This window comes from Oreochromis aureus, linkage group 23 (genome assembly GCF_013358895.1).
Source record: "Oreochromis aureus strain Israel breed Guangdong linkage group 23, ZZ_aureus, whole genome shotgun sequence".
NCBI lineage: Eukaryota > Metazoa > Chordata > Actinopteri > Cichliformes > Cichlidae > Oreochromis > Oreochromis aureus.
The window spans coordinates 10,214,637-10,238,652 of NC_052963.1; the positions used below are offsets into that span (position 1 = coordinate 10,214,637).

At 40.4% G+C, this 24,016-nt stretch overlaps 1 protein-coding gene across 3 annotated transcripts in view; it reads right to left on the reverse strand.

Moving 5' to 3' along the window:
- LOC116328894 (rho GTPase-activating protein 6) overlaps nt 1-24,016 on the reverse strand; it is a 102,397-nt gene that overhangs the window by 13,881 nt on the left and 64,500 nt on the right. For all 3 annotated transcript variants that reach the window (XM_039606883.1, XM_031750792.2, XM_031750793.2), the window contains exons 2-6: nt 7,311-7,470; nt 3,492-3,563; nt 788-936; nt 522-650; nt 231-426 (exon numbers count right to left, since the gene is read on the reverse strand). In XM_039606883.1, coding sequence (XP_039462817.1) covers nt 231-426; nt 522-650; nt 788-936; nt 3,492-3,563; nt 7,311-7,470 — 706 coding nt within the window. The remainder of the gene's footprint in view (nt 1-230; nt 427-521; nt 651-787; nt 937-3,491; nt 3,564-7,310; nt 7,471-24,016) is intronic.

Consider the following 24,016-nt stretch of genomic DNA (forward strand, 5'->3'; position numbering starts at 1 on the left):
TCCGGTCCCTACTTTTTTAAGACATGTTTCTGCCATCCAAGTCAAATTGATGTTGCTTTTTTCCCCCTAAATAGTACATTTTCTCAGTTTAAACATTCAATATGTATGTTCTATCGTGGTTAAAATATGGGTTTATGAGATTTCCAACCCCTGCGTTCAGTTTTTATTTACATTTCAAACAGGATCCTGATTTTTGGGAGATTTGTATGAGCGATTAAGCAGCTGCTCACCATATTTTTCGATGTGCTGACAGCAACTATCGACGACCCGGGGCACCTGACGGTAAATGGGATTCAGGCTCAGCCTTTTGTCCCTGTGCTTCTCTTTTTTACTCGGCGTTTCAGCCGGCAGAGAGAGCTGCAGCGCCTCAAGCAAGCGGGACTGGTTGTCGTCTAGGTCTGTGATGGAGTCCACTGACATGCCTCCCTAGAGGATAATCAACAAACCCGGCTGAATAGAAAAAAAAACCTCCACTTGATCTGTGCAGGCGGCTCAGGCTATGATGAATTTCAATGCCTCACCCTCCTGCGTGCTCGTGGGGCAGCTTCAGGGGTGTTAGGTGATGTTGACTCATTAGCCGTTTCCGATGTGGAACTTAGCGACGAGTTACTGCTGGATAACTCCTTGTTGGACGGCCGCTTGGTGGCAAACTGCAGGACACATGATTTAAGAGTTCATCTTATTCTCTAGAGTGCAAATACATTTGTCCCAAATGTTCCCAAGACTGAAGATGGGAATTAAAAGACTGAACACACAGAGGGAGAACCATACAGACAAGCTGACGAACCTGTAAAATGGACGATACGAGGTCTGAGGAGTCTTTGTGCTCCTCCCGCTGTGGAGGGTCCTGACGAAAAGAATCCTGTCGCTGCCTGTGAGCTCTGTCATTGGCGATGACCTGGGACAGGGGTATACTAAAGGCCTGGGGTATGAATTCTGTGAAAAAGAGCCAAAAGATGTTGGAGGACGAGAGAGGGAAAAACAGGAAAGAAAACAAAAAAAAAAAGGTTAGGGTAACTGAACTCCATGAAATGGGAAAAAGAAGCTCCTTACCAACATCCAAAAATAGCTCTCCAGCATAAACAGTTAACAGCTTTATCACTTCTGCTGCAGCCTGCCTTTTACACACGTGCAATGGAGGCATCTCAAACCACATTAACTATGTCAGTAAAACTTTTACGGCACTACTAAAGGTCTACATCTGTTTTCCAAAATAAGACATCACAGAAAGTCAACCGACGTAAATCCGGCAACGACAGCCCACTAATTCTAGGGGCGTCTGACGGAAATAACACAACTTTGATGACGCTCACCCACGACGAGGTCAACTTCAGTTGGTGCTCAGCTTTGACACATACTCTATATGAATAATGGTTACTTGTTATCCCTTTGCTCCATTTACCCTAGTCTTACATAAGCCCAGAATTCAGTGATGACACAACTGCAAAATAGCAACCCTGCATTCACGTGCTCCTCTGATGGTCCAGTTGTAACGCTGTCTCTCGGAATGTGGTGTTTCCTGTGACGGATTGTGGCGTTTCTGCAAGCAGAGCTGGCACAGAGAAATGCTTGGTGGTCACGCCGACAGTCGGCATCCGATGAGTCAGACTAGATTTTCGCTCATTCGAAGCTGCAAGACCGAAAAGTCTTTAACGTTTTCAAAGTTTAAAACAGCCATCAGCTTCTCATGTACTTCTGATGGATGCACACATGCGAGGGCCCAATTACGTGCAGCGCTGCCTTCAGAGAGGAATGATGTCATACTGGGCTATTGCAGGCTATATATTCCATTTACACACAATCCTAAGGGCTGAGCCAACAGCTGAGGGGGAGAGGAAGAAAAAAAAACTTGTCCAGCTGTGCGGTGTGTGTGTGAGAGAGAGAGCCGGAGTGAAGAAAAGAGGCAAAGGAAGACAGAGGAGAGGGAAAGCAAAATGCAGTCCACAACCACAAGTGAAAGGCTGTGGTTTATGAATAACACTGTGGCACAAACAGTTTGCTCTACAGTCGCTTAAATATCCAAAACACACACAAGCACATGTGCTTATATCCAGTCTCTAAACCCCATAACACAGACGTGATGAGCAGCTAAACCTCGTTCATCAAACCATGTCAGATCTTTATAAATCTTCCATTTTCAGACCTTTGGCGTCTCAGGAACACACACTTGATTTTCAGCACTTGGTTTTTCACATCACCAGTTACATTAACTGGTCTAAGTTCATGCAGGAGTCATCTCACAGCTTCAGGAAGTAGTAAATGCTCAACTCCCGGCACAATACAGCGAGACATAGTTGAGACCAATTAGCGTGTCTTTTCCTTTGAATGACAACTTGATTGATGTTGTCTGAGGTAAAACATCCGCTTTTAACAAAAGAGACTGTAGCAGCTATTAAACCATTTGCAAATGCAGTTTTGGCTGATGTTTGGCCATCACATGTCCACAGATCAGATTACTGCAGCAGCATCACCGGAGACACAATTTTCTTTTTTCCCTCTGTTTCTCTCTTGCAGAGAGGACTTTTGTGCTTGAAACCACACGTAAATCAAGCCTTCTGGGCTCAGTTCAAAGCTAACCCCACCATGCATCACTGGATAACAACCGGACTTATAACACTATATTACTTATAACATCTGACAGACGTTATAAGCAATATAGCGTTGATCGAAGCATGTGCATCATTTACATCCCAACCTAACACTCACTCTCTAAAACCTGGAAAAAATTTACATTTTTGTGTTTTGGCTGTTGTTTTGCATCTTTTAACTATGCACTGCCATGCTGGCTTTAGCAGTTATGAGTACATTTACTGTGTGTTTTGTCTCTGATTTAAAAAGCTTTATAAACTCAGGTGACTCTTAGGTTAAAATGTCCAAATTTACAATGGAAATAAACATGTTTTCTTACTGCTAGCTTTATGCTAACTGTCTGCTAACCAAGTAAGCTAGCAGTAGCTAATGACTAAGCACTCAAAATGCTGACTTTAACAAACTTTAATTACAAGTAATGTTTTGTCATTACTAATTGGCTAGTAATTAGTCCATATATCACCTTAACAGTAGCACTTTCCCTTATCATTAAGTCTTCTCACACATTCTATAACAAGATCCTATTTTCATTTTACGGTTCACTTCGCTCTCCACTTTAGCTTCTTAGACTAAGCTTTTTGCTCTTCCTGCCAAATATGCAGAGTTTGCTTAGCGCAGCACAGTGGCTGATCCTCAGAGCCAGTCCCCTTACAAGGAGTCGCTCCACTAAAGGTAAATATAAACTGTCGAAGCCCAGTAAACAGAAACTGTTTTTGTAACCTCCCCATTCACCTGCCCGAGGGGTGGAGACCACAGACTGGACCCCTATGTCTCACTGGGTGGGTGGGGGGGGGGGATGGAGACAGTCATGACAAAAACAACTGAAGGCAAAGAGACGCAGAGGGAGAAAAGCCTGTGAAATGGCAAAATATCAGAGTGCGTGTTAAAAGAACTTGGCGTACCTTTGTCTTTGCTTTTCTCTTTTGCGAGCGAGTCCAACTTCCTTCTCAGCGACTTTTTCCTCTTCTGTCCATCTGCACATGGGGAGGGAGAAAAGGGCCAAAATAAATCACCTGAAACAAACGATCCCCATATCTGCTCTTTCTTATCTGGATTATTATATTTAATAAGCTTATGTCAGGAATGCAGACATGAATTAACTTCTGTGGTGGGGGAGGGAGGTGAGGTATCCATGCACTCAGATCCATTTAATGGAGCTGTCAGACAGGGTCAGCAACAGTAGTAGTCAGCACAGGAAAAAAATGACTGTGAAAACACATTAAATCACTTATAGTTTTTATCTAGATTACCAAGTATATGCAAGGCTTTTCTTACCTCGGACACCAGTACATGTCACAGGACCATATATGGGCGCATATACACATTCTTAGCCTGGTTTAGCATTGCCCCCATTCACTGCATTCACTTTCATAGCGATCTTTAGAGAAACAGCTGATGGGCTTTAATTTAACAAAAATAAAAAAAATCTCCATTCTAAAACGGACATCAATGTCCACATGTGAGCTTTCCATCCAGGTATCTGACCGGAATGCTTTGAAAAGAGGAAGCCGTTTTGTCGGCCGTCAACATGATGAATGGCTCCTGAATTTGCTGACTGATGATCAGGAAACTGTGGAAGCTGCGCCACATGAGACTTGAAAGTCTTGGGATCCTCATCTTGTGGTGAGGAATGTCAGTTTTGTGGAAACCTCAGCAACTTTTAATGTTATCGTTCTGTCACTCAGCTATAAAAACTCAGTCCTTTTAACACGTCAGATCGTTCTGGGCTAATTCGCGGAGCCGCGATCTGCTGGTTTAGCAACCTCGGTTTGAACCGCAGACGTTCCCCTACAGCTGTGTCAAATGAGTCACTTGGAGCGGGGATGAGGGAACTGCATCCAGTGCACATAACGTGCTCGATGGTGGTGCTGGCAGCTTACGTCAGGGAGCAGGTTTGGTTTCTGATCCATTTAACCTGGCCTGAAACTGAAGCGCAGCAGAAGCACAAAGTCTGGGAGAAAAGTAGGTGGAAACAGTGAGGGGTGTGAGACACCGCAAGAAAGAAAGCAGATGTTCTGATTGAAAGCGGGGGCAGCAAGAGTGAGAAGGGAGAGGAAGACAGAGGAAATGGTTTGGATTTTTGACAGATGATTTCCAAAAGCCTTGCGGAAATCCCCCCGAAAACGGCACACTCCCCTCCTCAGCTCGCAGCCAGTTGTGAAGTCGTACGATGAACCTTTGCTGCCTTTTTCTCGTCCCATCCCTCCTCGTCTTCCCAGCTTCTGTCTCCCTTTAATCCTCTCCTCGTTCTCGAAGAAACCCTAGAAACACGAGCCCTACCTCTCGGATAAATATCAGACACAAAATGCACGTTATAGCGGAGCTGAAACAGCGCTCGGGTGCGCGCACAAAATCTGACACAGTTGAAATATTTCCCTCGCTTGCACATGGCGGCCGTCAGGGGCTCTGGAATTCATAAGCAACACAGACAAGTACGTATTAAATCATGCTGGGGAGAGGTTTAACCTTCAGCTGGAATGCAAGCCCCGGATAATCCACTCACTGCACTATAGTGCTGCTACGGCACCCACTCAACTGATATAGTGCACAATGCTACCCTCACTGTGCCCCTTTGTGCACCTTAGCTTGTAGCAGAAACCGATGCAAAATTCTGATGTCGTATGATATTGTAAGTTTTAGCTGTCATTTTTATTGATTATTACCTTGCAAGACTAAAGTAACTGTAAAAAACAGCAGAATGCAAAAAAAAGTGCTAGCTGCCCCAAAAAGAGTCAACTGAGAAATGTGGGGATTACCATTGCAAGGTCAATTTTAACATGTGTCGTCTGCATGAGTTAACATGCAAGTTGATGAAACTGAAAGACGAATGACTTCTTAATTGGGTAATCGTGGTGCCCGTGATACTAAAAAAAGATGATAAAGCAGGGTAGAATTTAGGGACTCGATACTTTGTGGTCTGTAAGACATTCTGTATACGTGAGTAACATGACTACTTTAAAAACATCAACAGACCAACTGTTAAAAGACTTTGCCCAATCTTTCAAGGCGGGTCTTGACGAATTAGTGGGTGAGGTCATGAAAGCTGCGTTCATGTTATGCAGCCATGTGAAAAATAACGTTCAGTGCTGTGAAAAACTGAGCCCACCCCATGATCCAGTAGCTTGTAGAACCAACTTCAGCAGCAATAACTTGAATTAATCATTTTTTGTACATTATCAGTATCCCACATCGCTGTGGAAGAATCTTGGATCACTCGCAAAACCTTGATTCTTTTCTTTTTCAGAGAATCTGCTGTAGATTTGGGATAATTGACCTGTTGAATGATTCTATTTCAGTTGAGCTTTAGCCGTCGGACACATGGCCTCTAGAATATGCAGAGAAGTTCATGATGAGCATAATGACTGCAAGGTGCTCAGAACCCGTGGCTACAATAGGCGACATAGGATGAATTTGCTTTGATATTCACTCCTGGGAAGATCGTGGCATTATATTAACACATGCTTGAATGCTAAAACTCCCTAAACGTCTGCTTTTATAGATGGCTTGATGATGATCAGTTAAGCCAGGGGTGTCCAACTCCAGGCCTCAGGGGCCAGTGTCCTGCAGGTTTTAGATGTGTCCTTGATCCAACACAGCTGATTTAAAGGCTAAATGACCTCCTCAACATATCTTGAAGTTCTCCAGAGGCCCGGTAATGAACTAATCATTTGATTCAGGTGTGCTGACCCAGGGTGAGATCTAAAACCTGCAGGACATCGGCCCTTGAGGCCTGGAGTTGGACACCCCTGAGTTAAGCAAATGCATCTAATTAGCAGCACCTGGATGCCACTTCTCCTCTTAATTCCTATGGAAACAGTAAGGGTGTACTTAGTTTTAACAGGACTGCATATCTGCATATTTCTGAACTTCAGACTGATCGACTTCAGGACTACAGAGCTAAAATTGCATCACTGACAAGTCCACTTTTAAAAATTCAGTAAGGGTTTACATGTATTAAAATTTGCAAACTTATCTTCCTAAGTTGGGTGGGATTATATTTGTTTTCTCTGATATCTAAAAACTGATGCATGTGGACATTTTTAGGCTGGGCGAGACCAGTGGAAAACCACCAACTCCAGCAGTCTCACTGCAGTGCTCTGTCCGTGTTCGGAAAATGAGAAAATTTGACAAATTAATCCAAGTTTAGCAAAAGCTTAATTATCTGGTTTACAGGAGCAAAACACGGAACAATAAGGTCAACTATATCACTCTTGTGCACACCCTAAGACTTTTTAAATAGCATTTACAGTGGCTGCACTTGGCCTCTGCCACAGCGGAAAGGGAGTTTCATGTCGTTATGAGGACGGGAGGTCAACAGATACCAAGGCGAACAGGAAGCAACAGATCCCTATGTGAAGTAAGGCTTATATCTAAATTCGCGTGTTGTCACAACTTCCCCAAACAAAGACCATACACGACTTCCCTTCAATACACTTGAGGGATGACAAGGGGATGTGGTCAGGGACTTGAGCATTGGCTGTACCTTATGCACTGCAAACCCAGGTCAAGCATATCAGTTCGTAGCGCATGGAACACAGAAGAGTCCTGAAGGCATTTGGTTTGGTAACAGTCATATAACTGTCATGTTCTCGAAATCATGATGTTATCCAAAGCACTTTGTTAGCTCTGAATGGGTGGGATATACTGATTTAAACATAAAAATGATGTAATGCTGTTTAACTCAAGTCTACAGTATGCATTAAAAAAAAAACAATCCCCACCTTTTGGCATGGTTATCTGACATCCCAAGTCATAGTCCTGGTGTAAACGGGTGAAGGCCACTTCCTGTAGCCGGGCCCTCTCCAGCTCCGACAGGCTTTGGATGGCAACTGGCATCAGACGCACGCTCCGCCCTGACAAGCTGCTCCAGGTGAAATCCCCCTGGGAAGGACAAGTGAGACAAAAGTTATACCAAAAGTAATATTAACAGTATCAGAACATGGAACCATTTCATGTCATTTTACATTGCATTGCTGATTTTTATCGGTTTTCATGCACCAATTTAAGTTATCATATGGTTGGGGGTTAAATGCCATTCTGTCAGTATCTATGTGTATCGAATATGGTTCCTCGTCCGATAACTCGATTGTTGATTGAACCCTCCAGTGACAATCCTGTTCTTAACTTTATTCACTTTCCATATAGTATGTTTTCATATGATAGGAGATACAGGTCAATCAAGCAGTCAGCTCGGTGCCTGCATGCCTTTTCTCCTGACTTCCTCCCCTCCTTCCTCCTTCCTATTAAAAGGGAGTTTTTCCTTCCACCTGTCACCAAGCGCTTGCTCAAAAGAGGTTGCCTGATTGTTGAAGTTTTCTCTATATTACTATAGGCTCTTTACCCTACAATATAAAGCGCCTTTAGGAGATTGTTTTGGTGATTTGGTGCTATATAAATAAAATTGTATGGTTAAAATATCTTCTATAATTTTGCTGCGCTCCATGTCTGCTTTCATCTCCCTAATCTTGCCAACTAACACTCACTTCACTGGGTTTTCCTCTCCTGCTTTACAAAGCACACTTTAGCAATGCAAAACAGAGCTGTTCTTCTTTGATGTGGTCAGCCAACTTGTGATGAAGTCAGGCTCACAGACGCAAAGAGCCAGGCAGCGGCAGGCTGCAGAAAAGAAGCAGAGGTGTGAGGCGTGGACTAATTTGTAGATTTACAGAAGATTTAAATCTATTCCAGGAGAAGGACCTCTAAAACCTTTTTACTTGGGTAAAATGTCTTGATCCCTGATTGCGTATGGAAATAATTAACTAACTAAGTCTCATGAGACTTAGTTTATTTAGCATCAAATGTTTAAAAACTAATGAACGTGAAGCTGATTAAACCTACTGTACTGCTGATGTAGCCTGCAAAGACGAATAAAGACATCACGTGCTTGGAAGACACTCCTCTATTCTAGCTCTAAGGAGCAATTGGGGACATCTTAAGCTGGCCCTATATTGATGGATCTACAATATGTGCCCTGGATACAAAATGAGCATATTTACCCTCCAGGTTGGGCTTTATCTGCGATCAGGATGAAACTGAACTGATGTGAAACGTAATTAAATACTGGAGATTCTGAGACAGCATTGGCTTTGAACGTTTCAGCCATCTGAATCTCTATTCATGCATTCCTGTGTGTCTACTGACATGTCAGGAAGAAGAAGAGGTTAAAATGAGTGGGCGGGGGGGGCATTGCTGCAATTTACCTAATGCCTTAACCAGACTGAGGGCTTAACAGTGTGCAATGTGTCTGCATTTATGCGGGAATGAATGTTTTCTTTTTCTTATTAGATCTCTGTTTAAATTTTCATCTGATTAAGGTTACGCATGGTATGTAGAAGAAAAATGAGACACCATGAAGACTTAACTTTTCATATTTGGGCCTCTATCAACAATATTTTCCTGAAGCCATTCCTCCCTCCCTGCTGTCAGCTTGCTTGTTATTTGACCCCAGTCAGTGCAGTGAGGCAACAGAGCCATCATTCAGCCATGGAAGGAAAACATGATGTGGATACAGGCAACCTGGAGAGCCAAATGACTTTGTGTGCGAGTGAGCGAGCGAAGTGAGTTGCATGTTGCCCCCCTTTCAGAAAGCGTTTTATCCAGCACAGCTGTTCTGCGTATTTTTTGTCAGTGCGCGCCTGTGTACGGCCATTCCTTATCGCTGACTGAGGAAACCCTTTTACAGCCCGCTTCACTTCAGACGGCGCACACATGCCTGTACACACACATACAACAAAAGAAAAGACAAGCTGTTGGAACGATGTTATAAAAAAAAGTAAAGAAAAAAAAGAGGCCTGTCCTCGGTCAAGCTGGTTCTGCTCAGTGGGATTTCTGAACAAGACGGATGAGCTTCGGCTCTTAAGTGTCGAGCTATGAAAACTGTGGAATGCTGACAGAAGAGCCGAGGGAGGGAGACCAAGTCCTGCTATCACTGCTGGACTATGAATGAATGACACACAGGCCGTCAGCTCACTGTTACCAAAGTTATAAACCCAAGTTGCCTTGTACAATTCAACTCTTGAATAAGGTAATATATGTATGTGCATTTATAGTGGTAAAAGTACATTATAGGGCTTTATTATCTGCCAATATTAGCGCTATTAGCCAATGCATCGGTATCACGTTTATAACAGCCGATTAGTAAAAGAAAAAAGAGACAAAAGAAACACCCTTCAACTTTGTTTTGAGCAATGATGTTGCATCATTTGTCCACCAGAGCGCGCTCTGCAACACGACGCGTGTTTGTAATGCCACAACAACCAATCGGGCAGTGTAAATGAGTAAATAAATATTTGCATATAAGAAATGTTACGAAAACCGTTTTCAAATTACAAGTAGACAGTTATTTTTTTATGTAAATTTCTAAATTAAAAGTTCAATAGACAAAATCCCTCAAAATTTGCATTTAATATTCGTTGTAGAAAATTAAGATTTTAACTTCAAAACTCACTAAACCCAGTGTGTGTTTTAGTCTTCAAACCATGACAGTAGATGTAGTGATCCTAATCAAGAGAATATGTCAGTGAAAGAGTTATTGTTCTTTGCAGAATATGAATACCACATTTGACCATATTATTTCCTATTAAGCTGAACATGCATGAATGAGAAGTGCAATAGAGCCTAGTAAAATGCAACGCCATCAAGCCAAAATATGCTCACAAAATAGCAAAGTTACACAATAGTGTTGTTCTTTTAAAGCACACAGACAGGACAATCTGTCCAACACTTTGCTCAAAGAATTCAAGATCGCAGAAGAAATGCTTACTTCAGCATAATATGCTAATACTTGTAAGAGTGTAAACGAGTAAGTAAATAACTATAAATAACAAATATAAATCTGTTTGTTTTATGTGTCCAAAAGAAAAAAAAACATAGTAAATGTGCACTGAATTTTCTTACCATCTACATCATTAAAAAAACTTTCTTTTTAACCATAACTCCAACTTGATGCTCTGGCTCATGGTTGGCCACTCTTCTGGCCAACAATGATTGAATATGTCCCAACCAAAACTGGTGCACCAGCATCAATTCTACCTATTTAGACTGCATGTTTCTTTAACTTAATAGCAACTTGAAATTATTGTGGTAGTTTCATAATAGTTTTCTATTCTTAAATAACATCAAGGTAAAGGAATACCAGTTCCTTGGTGATGATATTCATCCATCTGATATCCATCTGTAGAATAGTAAGTCCATTCAGGGCACAAAAATCCAAGAAAAAAAGCTCAGTGTTTACAGTGGTTGTTACCCCTCCCTGTTCTGCACCAAAGTCTACTAATTATGGGAAAAAAAAAGATACAACTATTTTTTCACATTAATGTTCAACCGTAAAGAGCAAAAAGTACTGGGTTGGGATCCATTTTGGTCTTAAAGAGCCAGCACCAAGTTTAACCAAATCAGACATCAAACTGGACTTCAGAGCAACAGACATAAATAATAGCCATAGTTTTTGCATGTAAAAGTCAAGCTCAGGGGATATCATTACACCGATTTCCACCCTTCCCATTATACTTAATATTTAGTCAAACTTGCGAAAACAGCGGCTGGACACGTGTTGGCAATTTGCTCGAGTTACAGCAGTCAGTCTGAGTCAGACCACAATTGTTTGGAGACAGGTGCCTCCCACCAGACAACCTGTGCATCATCTTTTAGTCTAGCATGACTGAATCCTGAGCAGCTTTAGCCTGCGCACAGCTGATGCAAGCCACTTTGCAACCCACCTCTTACCCCAGCTCCTTCTGACATGCTGGTTTGTGTTGTTAAGACTCCATATAGCTGTTTGCTGGAATGGCTGGGCAGATCTAATCAGATAATTTAAAGTTTAACAGGTGCTATTTACTACTTTTTTTTGTTGTTGTTGTTTCAGCAGAAATGACTGAATATATTATGTAAAGGAAGAAGAAAGACAAGGATTAGTATGAGACCAAGCATCCAGAGATTTTTAAGTGTGCAGGCCTTAGTCTAATTCTTCTGTTAAGGACTGGATTCAGCAAATGCTATGCTATCAGTGTTACTGCTGCTTTGTGCTCCCATCTGACAGATTTTACCCTGGAAAGATTAATGACTCTGCTGACTGGGCCGGCACTATGCAGTTAGATGACTAATACCATTTGGACATACACTGAACTGCAGCATGTGGTTTCTGTTCTATTTTAGACAATGGGACAAATGGCGCAAAAGCCTCAGGCAATAGACTATGTCAGTTTCCTTGGCAACACATACATACAGAACTCAAAAGAGCCAGGAAGTGAGAGAAATATTACTATGGTAACGCACCTGGAAGATACACACACGCATGCCCGCACTCAGCACTGGAACACTTGTTGCTATGATGCACTGCGTAAATGATCAGATGCCATGACCATGGTGAAACAGTTATGATAACCCTGCAAATGTGCATTCACAATGTGATTTTAATTACATACATCATGAAAGTTATACAGAATGTGTAAAGGTATGTTTAATGGCACATAACATAAAGACTGGGGTTATAATAATTGATGCTCTACTGGATTGTTTTTGCATTACTGGATCATTTTGGTCATTATACATTCCTATAATTTACTAAATAATACACAACATGACTTGCTCTTTGCTCAGTGTAGTATTTAACACAACCAAACATCACTTGGACCAGACCACAGGTACTTTTGGTGACTCATTTTAGTTAGTTTTTTTTTTTTTTAAAGAAAATATGTCTCAGAGAATTCTGTCATCTGTGATCGATTTACTACAGGACAATCCCCTACCTCCCACTTGTTGGTCTCACGATAACAACCACTTTGCAAAATCAGGGCGTAGTCACGTGCCAGGTTGTTGTTGTTATGGCAGATTTCAACTGGATTCAGTTGCTTCCCCAGACAGGATCTTATCCCGCCATTGGACGGACTCCCCTTCCATTAAATGGCCACTGTAAGCAGAACCAGGGCTGCTATCATCAGCTCCAACACTAGAGTTCAGAGACTCAGTGGAGAAACACATTTTTAAATTATGTCATTCATAAGAATTGTGTGTGTCCCTGGATACATGCATGAGTGCACGCAGAATCTGAACACTGCAACTCCACCTACAACACCACAGAGGCATCAGTGTGACCATTCTTGGCCTCAAGGAAGTGGCATTACAAAAACTGCTGTAGCTTTGCTTTTTTTTTTTCATTGGCTTCCCATTGACTTGTGACCGTGTGTCATCAGTGAAATGTATGCATACACATGTCCACAAGTGCTACTGACGGTGTCCTTAGTCTAAGAGGCTGAATGTTAAGGACTGACAGTTTCTCTACATACCCTTGTTCATATTTCAGTTGTGTGGTTTTATTTATTTTATCATGTTAAGTCTTTTTGGATTCAACACACAACTGACAGACAAATAAACCACTATATTTAAAAACTCACTCATTTCTAAGGATTGGGGGGGCACCCAATATCAATATTTTAATAAATTAAAATACTCTGGGAATGAGAGGACTCATCTCATGAATCACCATGCTGAGAGCAAAACGTTAGCCAAGCAAACTTACATTAACCTCCAAGGACCTGGCGTCCACATATGTGGATGTCACATTTTGGGTTGTCTAGACCAAAATACTAAATTTTGCTCTACAAGGGCCTGATATCCATTTACAAGGACATTATACTGCCACTGTCCTATCGAAATTTAAAGCGAATGTCCTCATATGTGGATCTCATTTTTCTCAGAAACAAAAAATCACGTAATTCTTTGTTTTTACATTCATCAGGTCCCAATCAGCCCAAATAGCAAACAGATATTAAAAATGCACCCCATGAAAGAGTTCGGTTCTTAGGAGGTTAAATTGGTTCAACTGAAAATCCATCCAGCACTGGACACACTTAGGTTGCTCTGAATTAGGAAGTAACTTTGGCTAACATCTCAGTCACTCAAGTAAAAATAGGACAGTAACTTCCTTGAGTCAAAATAAATAAATAAAAATCGATGGTTGCCTGGTGATTGTATTTTTTTCCACATTCTGTGACCGACTACAGCTTGTGGTGACTGAATGGTTGCCCAGAGCTTAAGGATGTTGCTCACTCACAACCACTTTTGATCCGAAGGTGATTGCACAGGTCGCCTGAAAGAAGCCAACCTTTCTGCAAACAGTTGGAGTCTGACTTGGACTGACTGTATCACTATCAAAAATGTCAAAGGCTTGTAGATAATTGCTGCCTAATTGCCAACAGATTGCCAATATGTTGCCATCAGTCTGAATGAGTCCTTGTCAACTAGCACAACTGAAGTGACTCAACTCGGCTGGTTGCCAGCTGATTGTATTCCGGTAATATTCCTGTAGAACAGGAAGGTTGCTGAGTGCAAATGTAATAGTTAAATTTGAATTTCTGTTAAATGTGATTTTTTGTCAATGTAAACAGCAACGGACACGTTGCATATTGTATGTAGTTACTATCTTGATCCCATTCAATCGCAGACTGATATCAGACTGACTTATTGCAACATTTATGGCAAAATAAATTAACAAAAATAACTAAAGTGAGATAACTGTATATTATTGGACAAAACATATACCAATACACTTTGAAGACATAATTTGCAGCTAAAAAAAGGTGATGATTTGCAGTATATGCTATATAATAATATTGCATTGAGGGGTGCCTGGTGATTCCCACCTTTGCTCATTTAAACATAATACTAATAATAACACAGTAGTGTAGAGTATATAAGGTGGACGTAGCTCCACTGGTTGCAAAATACCAATAGAAATCTATAGATAGTTTTTCTGATTTGACCTCTAGAAACACTGCAGAGTTTATGGTGTTAGTCACTTATTTTCGGTTATACTGAACAAAGATTAGTCAGCTTTCTAAATCTTGGTCGTGCTATGTGTCAGAAAGGAGGGTTATCTGGGGTATGCTAACTGCAAATGAGTGTGCAGATGTCGCATCTACTTTCAAAACATCATTAGGTTGGCAAGGCCGAAAACGCTCATCTTAAGGCTTCAAAACAGCACTTCAGAAACCAGTTATTGACGTCAGGGTAGCCATGTCCATTTGAGTGCGAAGGTCTTTGTGGACGTCTGTGGACCGACTGTTTAACAATCACTCTCTCTAATACACAACACCCACGCACACATCTCCAATGTACTAACTATCCTGGACATTTGTGCAGGTTTGTATAAACTGCTATCGTGGAATAAGTGCAGTAATATTCCTTGAAGGCACCAAAGGCCTGTGAGATCACTTAGAGCGAATACAAACACAATAAAGAACATTCCACAAATGTTCACATCGTGGGCTACTTCAGTTTGTTTTCTTTTGCCTCGGTGTTAGAGGCTGGCTTTAAATGACCCTTGAGCAGAGTTTCTGTGCCACAACACCGAACTAGAGGAATGCACGAGTATTTTTCAACAGTCTGATGGTTTATAAGCCTACAGATTGACTTCGAGCATTGTAATACATTACTTTTGCTGACCTGAATCCCAAAGTTCACATCTGCACACAATTACCGAACAGCCCAGCTTGTCGATGCCGTTAGTGTGTTTGCGGACATTTTTGCATGTGAACTTAATCACAAGCAACCCAAAACAGGTGGAAAAGCCCCTTAATTATGACACACAGATAATTAAGGGGCTTTTCCACCTGTTTTGGGTTGCTTGTGATTTCGCCTGAGGGAAAATACCTACTGAATTATTATCACTACACAGTTTACATAGTGTAGATTATAAGCCTCCAGTATGGGGGCTCATGCCGATGGAGTATTAAAGTGATAAAAACAGCAAGTTATGGCAGTAAATGGAATTTTCATACCATGTAGTCTAGTCCAACGACAGGGTCAGCTGCTGCGTTTAGGACATAAGTGTCTATATGTGGTTGGAAAAGAAAGAAGGTTTGAAAAACAGGTTTATAAACATGTCAATGAAATTCGGGGCAGGTCATTAAAACAATAAAAAGTTGTTGTTTTTTTCATTTCATAAGTATTATGAAATAAGTTTGCCTGATTTTTTTGTATATTTCTTTTAATCAGTTTAAATTTATTCATCTTATTTGTTTGGCATTAACCAGACTGAAGTTTTCCATTCTGTTTGGGTTCTTCTGTAAAACTTGAAGCTTTTGACTTCTTAAAATTAAGATTTTTATTATGTTATTTATTTAAAATTCGTTTGTATAATTCATTTATCACGTTGAACTTCTGACTAAAAAAACCCCAATTTGAATCAAAATTTACCTTATAGCTTCACTTGGAGGTAAAAAGTAACCTTTAAACTTGAGACAACTAGTAATTTGACTAACAGTGTGATCTGTATTGAGACTGACTTATATAAGTGCGGGTTTATATTAGCTATTTGGCAATCTGTTGGTATTGGTATTTATAATGGCCATGAGTGACAAACACATGCAATGACGTTTACATTTTTGGAGTAAATGGGTACATAAGTACACACAACAACATGTTAGAGAAATCTCTTCCATATTTTATGTGTCTGAAAGAAAAACTAAATATTGGCAAACAGATCAGCATATTGGATTTTTTAACTTTTAAATGACTAGATATTGGTATCTAAAAAAAATCCCACATCATTACATCGACTGATGATTAAACATCATCTAAAATTAAAAGTTCAACAGAGTAAATTGTTCAAAACTAATCGTTAATATTTGCTGCAGAAAAGTTCAGATTTTATCATCATTGGGTTTACTGGGTTCTGGCAATAGTTGCAAAGTGTTCCTAATGAAGACAATATGTAAGGGAAAGATTTATCATTCTTTCCCAAATATGAAATCCACATTGCAGGTATTTGACCGTATTGTTTCTTATTAAGTTGAACTTAATGAGACATGTAATAGATTCTAGTAAAATGCAAGTCCATCAAACCAAAAGAGAACAAAATACACATAATAGCAAAGTTACACAATAGTTTTGTTCTTTTAAAGCAGACATAGGACAATCTGTCCAACACTTCCCCCACAGAGAATTCTTTCTGAAAGGATCCAAAATGGAAAACTTGGCTGAGTTTACCTTTCAAAACAATTTTTATGTTGACTTTCAACGTTTAATGCACTTGGTATCATGGAAGAACTACACAACACACTCTAGTCCAAAAACGCACAGCTTGAGTTAGTTTACGAACCCTTTTTTCAGTTTTATATGCACTTTAAGGAATTATTCTGGCATTTATATTTCATATGATATAGGAATCACAGTGTTTTTAATATAATAACATCCACTGCCAAAAAACAAGCAAGAGCCATAAACTATAGTTTTAATGGTTATCGACATTTTTCTAGCTGTGAGTTGCCACCACACATTAGCAAAGAAATAATGGATTTCGAAAGTGGTTCAAAAGCACTTACATGGGTATCAGCTTTCACTTCATATTGGGTTTTTTTTTTGTCTGCCTTTGCATTTAATGAGGCCTTGCTGGCTCAGCCACAAGAATGAGCAACTTGGAGTGCATGCTCCAAATATTGCCCCCAATCACTGGCAAGCACATCTAAAGCCTCGGATGAACTTCAAACATTTTAAAGACAGATTAATATGAAAGGCCTGCAGTAGTAATGAGGCCTGACCTTCAAGACTTAGGTTCTTGCATAATGGTTACATAAGCTGCAAAGGAAATCAGGTATTGTATCAACCCCACAGTTGATAGTAGAACGAGAAGTTGAGGTAATGTGTGGATTTATATGAGTGTCTATGCGGTATTGGCTTGTGGAAGGCCAACCTGGTCTCATGGTAAATATGGCATGAAATCTGTGCGCATGGAAATCCTGCACTACTTTCAAACTAATGTTTTTAAATGGGAAGTGTTTTTATGCCTGCCCCTTGCTTTTTTTCCCAATACCTTTGATTTTCTCTGACAAATACGGAAGAAAAACTGGTAGATGAGTGGTTTAAGAAAAAAGAAAATGAAGTGATAGAGGGCTTTCTGTCAAGCTGCATTTTTGGTCAAGAGGCCACAAAAATAGGGAAATGCTGTTTTGTCAACCTGACTTTTAACTTCATCCTTATGCTAATTCTATCATGATTTGCTAGCTAGCTAGCCACCATGTAGCCTTTCGTGGCATTATCCATTTCTTGTAGACTGCATTTTGAAATCTCACCCTTAGCATTTGAGTCACCGCCATGTTGCTTTTTTGTAGAAAGAAAAGACTGTATGGCCCTTAGCTAAGGGTGGAGTTTTTATTCATTATTAATGGTAGTAAGCAAACGACATTCATTATAACTGTTAATCCATAGTAAGCAATCGACAAAAAAAGTATTACAAGTCAAAAAAAGTAAAACCATACTTTTGGAAGGGCTGTACCGCAAAACAACAAATATTTGTTTGGTGCCTCAAAAACTGGGCAGGCCCAGTTCAGAGACTATAATTAGCAGAACCCACACTAAAAATGATAAGCTATTTGAAATCTCAATCAAGGTTTTATGAAGAGGGAAACTGTCCATAGAAGTAAAAAAACTTTTCTGTAAACGTGAGCATTTTAGCACAGCTTTTAAGAATCAATTTCAAGTGGCGTTTTTCCCACTTTCACATCGGGCTCATTTTATAGTCTCTCATTTTATTGCTTGTGTTAAACTATTCATTGTTTTTCATCTAAAGTTGTCTTTTAACAATCGGAGCTTAAACTTTTTGACAACACATTCTGCAATTCCAAATTCATGGTTCATGTTGATTTATTGCACTGAGACAAAACCCTGGGTCAAAAGAGCAAGGATGTACTATGTATGCGTCTGTGTACACCCAAAGAATCAAAACTTTATCTCCCTGTACAAAAATCAGTACATTGCATTGTTTGATGAAGTGCCATGTTTTGGGTCTTCAGGTGCACGACAGCTATCACTGGCAGACTAGATTATATAAGCAATATTATACTCCCATAGTATTAAATTATGTTTTTGTACTTGCAGGAATTAAAGTACTTTAGAGAATTCACCCTTTCCCTGAATTCATGTTAAAATTACAATTCCCAGTTATATGACGTAAGTGTGTTAGCCCTGCGACAGACTGGCGACCTGTCCAGGGTGTACCCCGCCTCTCGCCCTATGACAGCTGGGATAGGCTCCAGCGCCCCCCGCGACCCTGAAAAGGATAAGCGGAAGCGAATGGATGGATGGATGGATGACGTAAGCTTTGTGCTTATTTTGTCATTATGGTCTTTTTTTGCTGTAATGTTGCCTTTTCCATCTCTATAGATGAGACCTGTGCAAAGTGAAATAGCGGTTTTTATAGAATAATTAATATGTTTTATTTATTAAGCCTTTGTTCTGCATGCAGTGTCTTAAATCATAGCATACACCATGATCATTTTTGACAGCAGATTGGTAGCAGCTGTTCCTCAAATGCTAAGAGTAGGTCTTCAACTCTGCTTTGCCTTGCAAACAATTAATTTGTTTGCAGTGTGTGTTGGGAAATCTTCAAATTGCTTGGGATGGTCCAGGAGCCAGACGATAAACAATGGAAAATTTGACTCTTTCCCTTTCTCCATCCTCCACTTTCTCTTCCATATTCAAGGACATAATTCGAGTAAGCAAGAGTTCAACATCATTTTTTGCCCCTCTTTTGCTGTACCATTTCCACCGTGATGCTCTGACTAAAATCTAAAAATCCTCTTAGTAGGTCTGCAATAAAGGTTAAGCAAGATTTGAGTCAATAAAAAGCTGTTCTTTATTCTTTTTACCCAGGAGTTTGCCTGCCAGGTAACTTTTCTATGTCAGTGTCACCCTGTCTTCACTGTTAGCATTTTGTCTTCTTAGCTGCACACACAGACACACACGCACAGATGCAAATGGAACCTTAGCCGAGGAATGTGTGTAATCCCAACTGTATATGAGTCGGTAAATTCTCCTTCACTCTCTTTAACCAATCTAGCCGGCTGAGCTAATAAAGCTGGTTAATCATTACTAATCCAGTGTGGAGAGTTGAGCATTACAGTGATTGCTCTGTGTGTGTGTGTGTGTGTGTGTGTGTGTGTGTGTGTGTGTGTGTGTGTGTGTGTGTGCACTGAGGGGTGAGGATCATGTGTGTTTTAGCACAAATAAGCGGAAAAAATGCATCGCCCGCTGCATTTCAAATGAGACAAAGTGATTACAGCCTAATGGCAGCAGAGATGGTCAGAGCAATCAGTACTCGGTCCTTTGCGTGCATGCAGGCGCGTTTGCGAGTTCCTCCAGGACTTCATGCGTTCTACTGAGTGATGTGAAACTCAAATTAAGGTCACAACTCAGCGGTAACCTCATCACTGCCAAACAGACCAGTCCAGGCTTTCAGCGACGAAAAGATGATGATCGCGGTCAACAGACACTTACAGTGTAGATTAGGGAGTAGGACAATTTGCAAAGATAAAGCTTTTCATGTTCATTTGCATGATACTGGTATATTAAAATTTCCCATCAATCAGTGTTTATTCAGATTAATGATTTACAGTTTTTACCATCCTCTACAAATACACCTTCACCAAACACAGTCACAAGTCTAGTAACAAGAACATGATCCCTCACTGGCTTCCTAGATCTGCTCATATCTGTCATCCTTTAACCGTGTCATGTGCTGCATACTGAATTCATGCATCTAGCATTTTCACAATGGTTTTTTAATAACTCAAACACACAGGATGGAGACTTAAACGATGGAGATCAAAAAAGGGCCATCAACCCAGGCAGCTTCTGCTGTTTTAACGGGGTTTACACCTTGGACAGGAAGTTACAGATTGTGCCCATATGTGGCTCTATAATCAGCTACTAAATAGCATAATTTTATCTTGATTGATAACTTGTTAAACATATAAAATCCTGAAAGTTTCCAGAGAGTTAGAGAAGACCTACATAATTAGCTTTTCGTTTTATTGGACCAAAGCTCCAAAATCTCAAAGATATTCACAAAACTGTCATAAAGCACAAGTAAATGAGATTTACACTGGATGTAAACTTTTTGAAGCACTTTAATACAAAGGTTAATACATTTTCATAATATTTTTTAAATTATAATTAAATGAAATCACCAATTAAATAGAATCCCATTAGTGGCATCCCGAGTGTTTTCTTGTTATAGTTTCATGTGTTTCTCAGTATCTTGTTTTTGAACTTCTTCAAGGTTATCAAAAAATCATGAATCTTAGTGGTGTGGACTGCACGGTGGCCCTGAGAGGTCAAACACACTGCAACTTATGAAAATAATCAGCAAAAAGAAAAATACTGCAAAAGCTCATAAATATGTATATCACAAACTAATTAATGGGGGGATAGAACAGCTGCGAAAGTGACAAGCTAACGGTAAACAGCTAATAGGAAACACATGCATACAATATGGGTAATGACCTCATGACCTCTTTCCTCCTGTGTAAGGACATTAAGTTTTATGTTTTGAACTTTAACCCTGTCCAGTGTTTGGATCCTGTCTCCTCACAAATCAAAGAATACTGGTCCAACTATGTTTTTGTAATATTTTGCTATTAGGTTTACATCTCAGTTTTGTGGTTACCCACATTATTATAAGCCTGGTCTCACAGGAAAATGTCTAATCACACAGTCACAAATTGTCCTCTGTTTTCATGACAATTACATGTCATCATCCTTAAAATTTTAATAAATACCTTTACAATGTGTCCGTGGATAGTACGATGGATTCTTGCCCAGTTAAAAGAGCTTTCATGAGACTGAGCTGATATTTCTGAAACCGTGTTCGGTTGTCCAAAAGTCATACCCCCTTTGCATATCTTATTTCTATTTATGTGAGCTAACTGCGGAGAATTCGACTCGTTCTCGTGACTCAACAAATATGCAGTTAAGATATAAACACATTAAGTTATTAAAGAGTATTGTTACATTATGTGACAGCTGATACATACAAAGTGCGCGGTGTTTCTGAATGTGAGTTTGTGCCATTTATCTGTCAATCAAAGCAGTTGCGTAAGTGGCCCCATGGGCATTAGGTTCCCATCGAACTCTGCAATCTAAGCGTTCTACGATGCCAGCACCGTGAGAATTGGCTCCCAAACACACACACACAAACCACTCCCAGAGAAACACTGTGTCACTCCATCAATCCTGGAATGTACTATAAAAAAAATCTGAGATTAGAACTGGCATCTGTGCCAAAACGACATAATGTGCCGGGGCCTCAGATGTGAAGTAGGACTCTTGTTTTCCCATTATAATTTTTTTGCTACTTGCACTAATGGTTACTCAGGTTTCATCCTCACCTTCTAGGCTGCCAAGGCTTCAATAAAATATTTCAGGAACAAGCAAAAATGAATGTGCAGCACCCACACCCAGACAACGATGCCCCCTTTCTTCCTGCTGTGCTGACGGCACGAGACGACGACTGCGCTCGAAAAACGAGAAGCTTCTCCTTCATGCAGAAAGCCTTATGAGTTTCCCAGAGGCTTTAAGGCATGTGCCAAAGCACAGAAGAAATTGTACAAAGAATTTCTGGCAATTAATTTCTAATTCCAAGCTGCTTTTGTCATTAATCTGTCATTTCTGGAACAGATGTTGTCTTTAGGACCATTTCTAAATTTTTTTTCCCAAGAGCCCGCCATTTTTTTCTCCGCTCGTCTAATTTCACAACAAGCTTGATTTCACCAACCGCGCTTCTAGAAGTTTTCGTTTGAAGAGTGGTTTTGCAACCATGGCCCTCACCCCCTCCTTGCCCAAGAAGATTTCCTAATTGAATTCTTCCAGGCAAATAAACATTTGCACGTTGGATCCGTTGGTCTTTTGGGTTTTTTTTAAGGAAGCTGGGGTTACGGCTGCCATTTAAGATGACTCTGTCTTCTCCCGGAACCATTTCAAAAGCACAGTGTTCAGTTTCCATCTGAATGCCCTTTGCTCTCCTAATTCAGCGTTCTTCCGTGCATGTAAGCAATATTATTATATGTTGATCCTATTACAAAAACGGCTTGTTTATTTTATACACCAGTGGCGAGAACGCGACCCAACCACACACACAAAAAAGAAAGTACAGAACATTCTCTTGGGTTTTCCCTCTTGGTGTTTCTTCCACCGTAACCATTTAACACAGTGGGATCAGAATAAAGTCTCCACTAAGGCTCTTTATTTTCCACGTGGGTGCCACGTTAATCCCGCGAGGTAGTTAAAGAGCAGGGATTATACACGCTGCTCGGCTCCTCAGAATCCGGATGATGCTGGCGATGAAGATGACAGACTTAAAACAGACCTGCAGTCGCTTTATGAGACACATGCGAGCATTTAGACACAGTGTAATTGTGCGCGCAGCCACTACGAGGAGGAAAAAGACCCTAAAAAAGTGTGTTCTGCTTGGGGTTAGTTTAAACAACACGTACTTGACACGTAACAACTGCAGTGAAACATGCAACGGTAAAAATAGTCTTGCGATTTCCTGTGAGTCATTCATTACGCCTGACCAAAACTGTGCTTTTTTTTTCAGTTTGTTTCCTTTCTATTTTTACCACGTGTGACAGTGTGAACAAATTGTTTATCTTTATCTTTGATTTAAACGTCTTAAGTGCCTCTTTTTTTAAACGCTTTAGGGCTCTTTCCAAGAAAGAGTCGGTTCAGTCTGGACTGCCTTTGCAGTCTCACCGATGGAGATTGAAAGCATTCAACAGCTGGACTGAAATGTACAACCAGGCTGAGACAAAGCAGATTTTAGCCCCCAAGGCTACTAATGGCTCAACTGCTAGTGAGCGTTTTCATTCTTGTAACTGCATACCATGGCTTTAAATACAGCCAAGATATATGTATATATTGCATTTTGCTTTCATGTATTTTCTTTGCTTTCAGCCTCAAGTGTGCGTGCACCTCGACACATATATGGAGAGGCAGACAAGGCACAGTGGAATCACTTTAATCAAGTTACCAAGAGACAAGGAAAGCATGATTGATGGATCTTTTTACTTATTTTCAATCTAAGCCCCTGCTGAGACTGCTGACAACTACTGATCATGGGCAAAAAATGAATATTCCCCAACCGGCTGCAAATGTTTCCTAGAGAATACCGGCAGTCACTGTGAAATTAATTGCTAAAGCATTTAAGAAAGTCTGTGATAGCATATCATGCAATCACATGCTAGGGAAAAATGTGTTCCCCAACCTGTTGACAAGTGGTTACTGGAGGTTACTTATAGTTGCAAGGTGTAACTGGTTGCAAAGAAGAAGAGAGTGCTACTCTGAAAACGTCTTTGCTGTTGCTTTGGATTACCATGGTCACCTACAATTTGTATATTAAAAAAACATTTTTCTGCCAATCATTAAGGAAATACACTTTATCTACAGCATCTGGAGGTTTCCTGGGGGCTGCCTCTAGGCCTATGTGACCAAGGTCTTGTTTGACTGCCGTTTGCAGGTAATTCAAAACTGCAAACAGTAAATTTATTGACTTAAAATGTAAAATACATCCAAAATTCTGCTCATCTTTGCTGTTTGCCTCCTTCATGCTATGTCAGCCCTCCTTCTAGTAACCAGCACTGCTGCTGATGAGCAG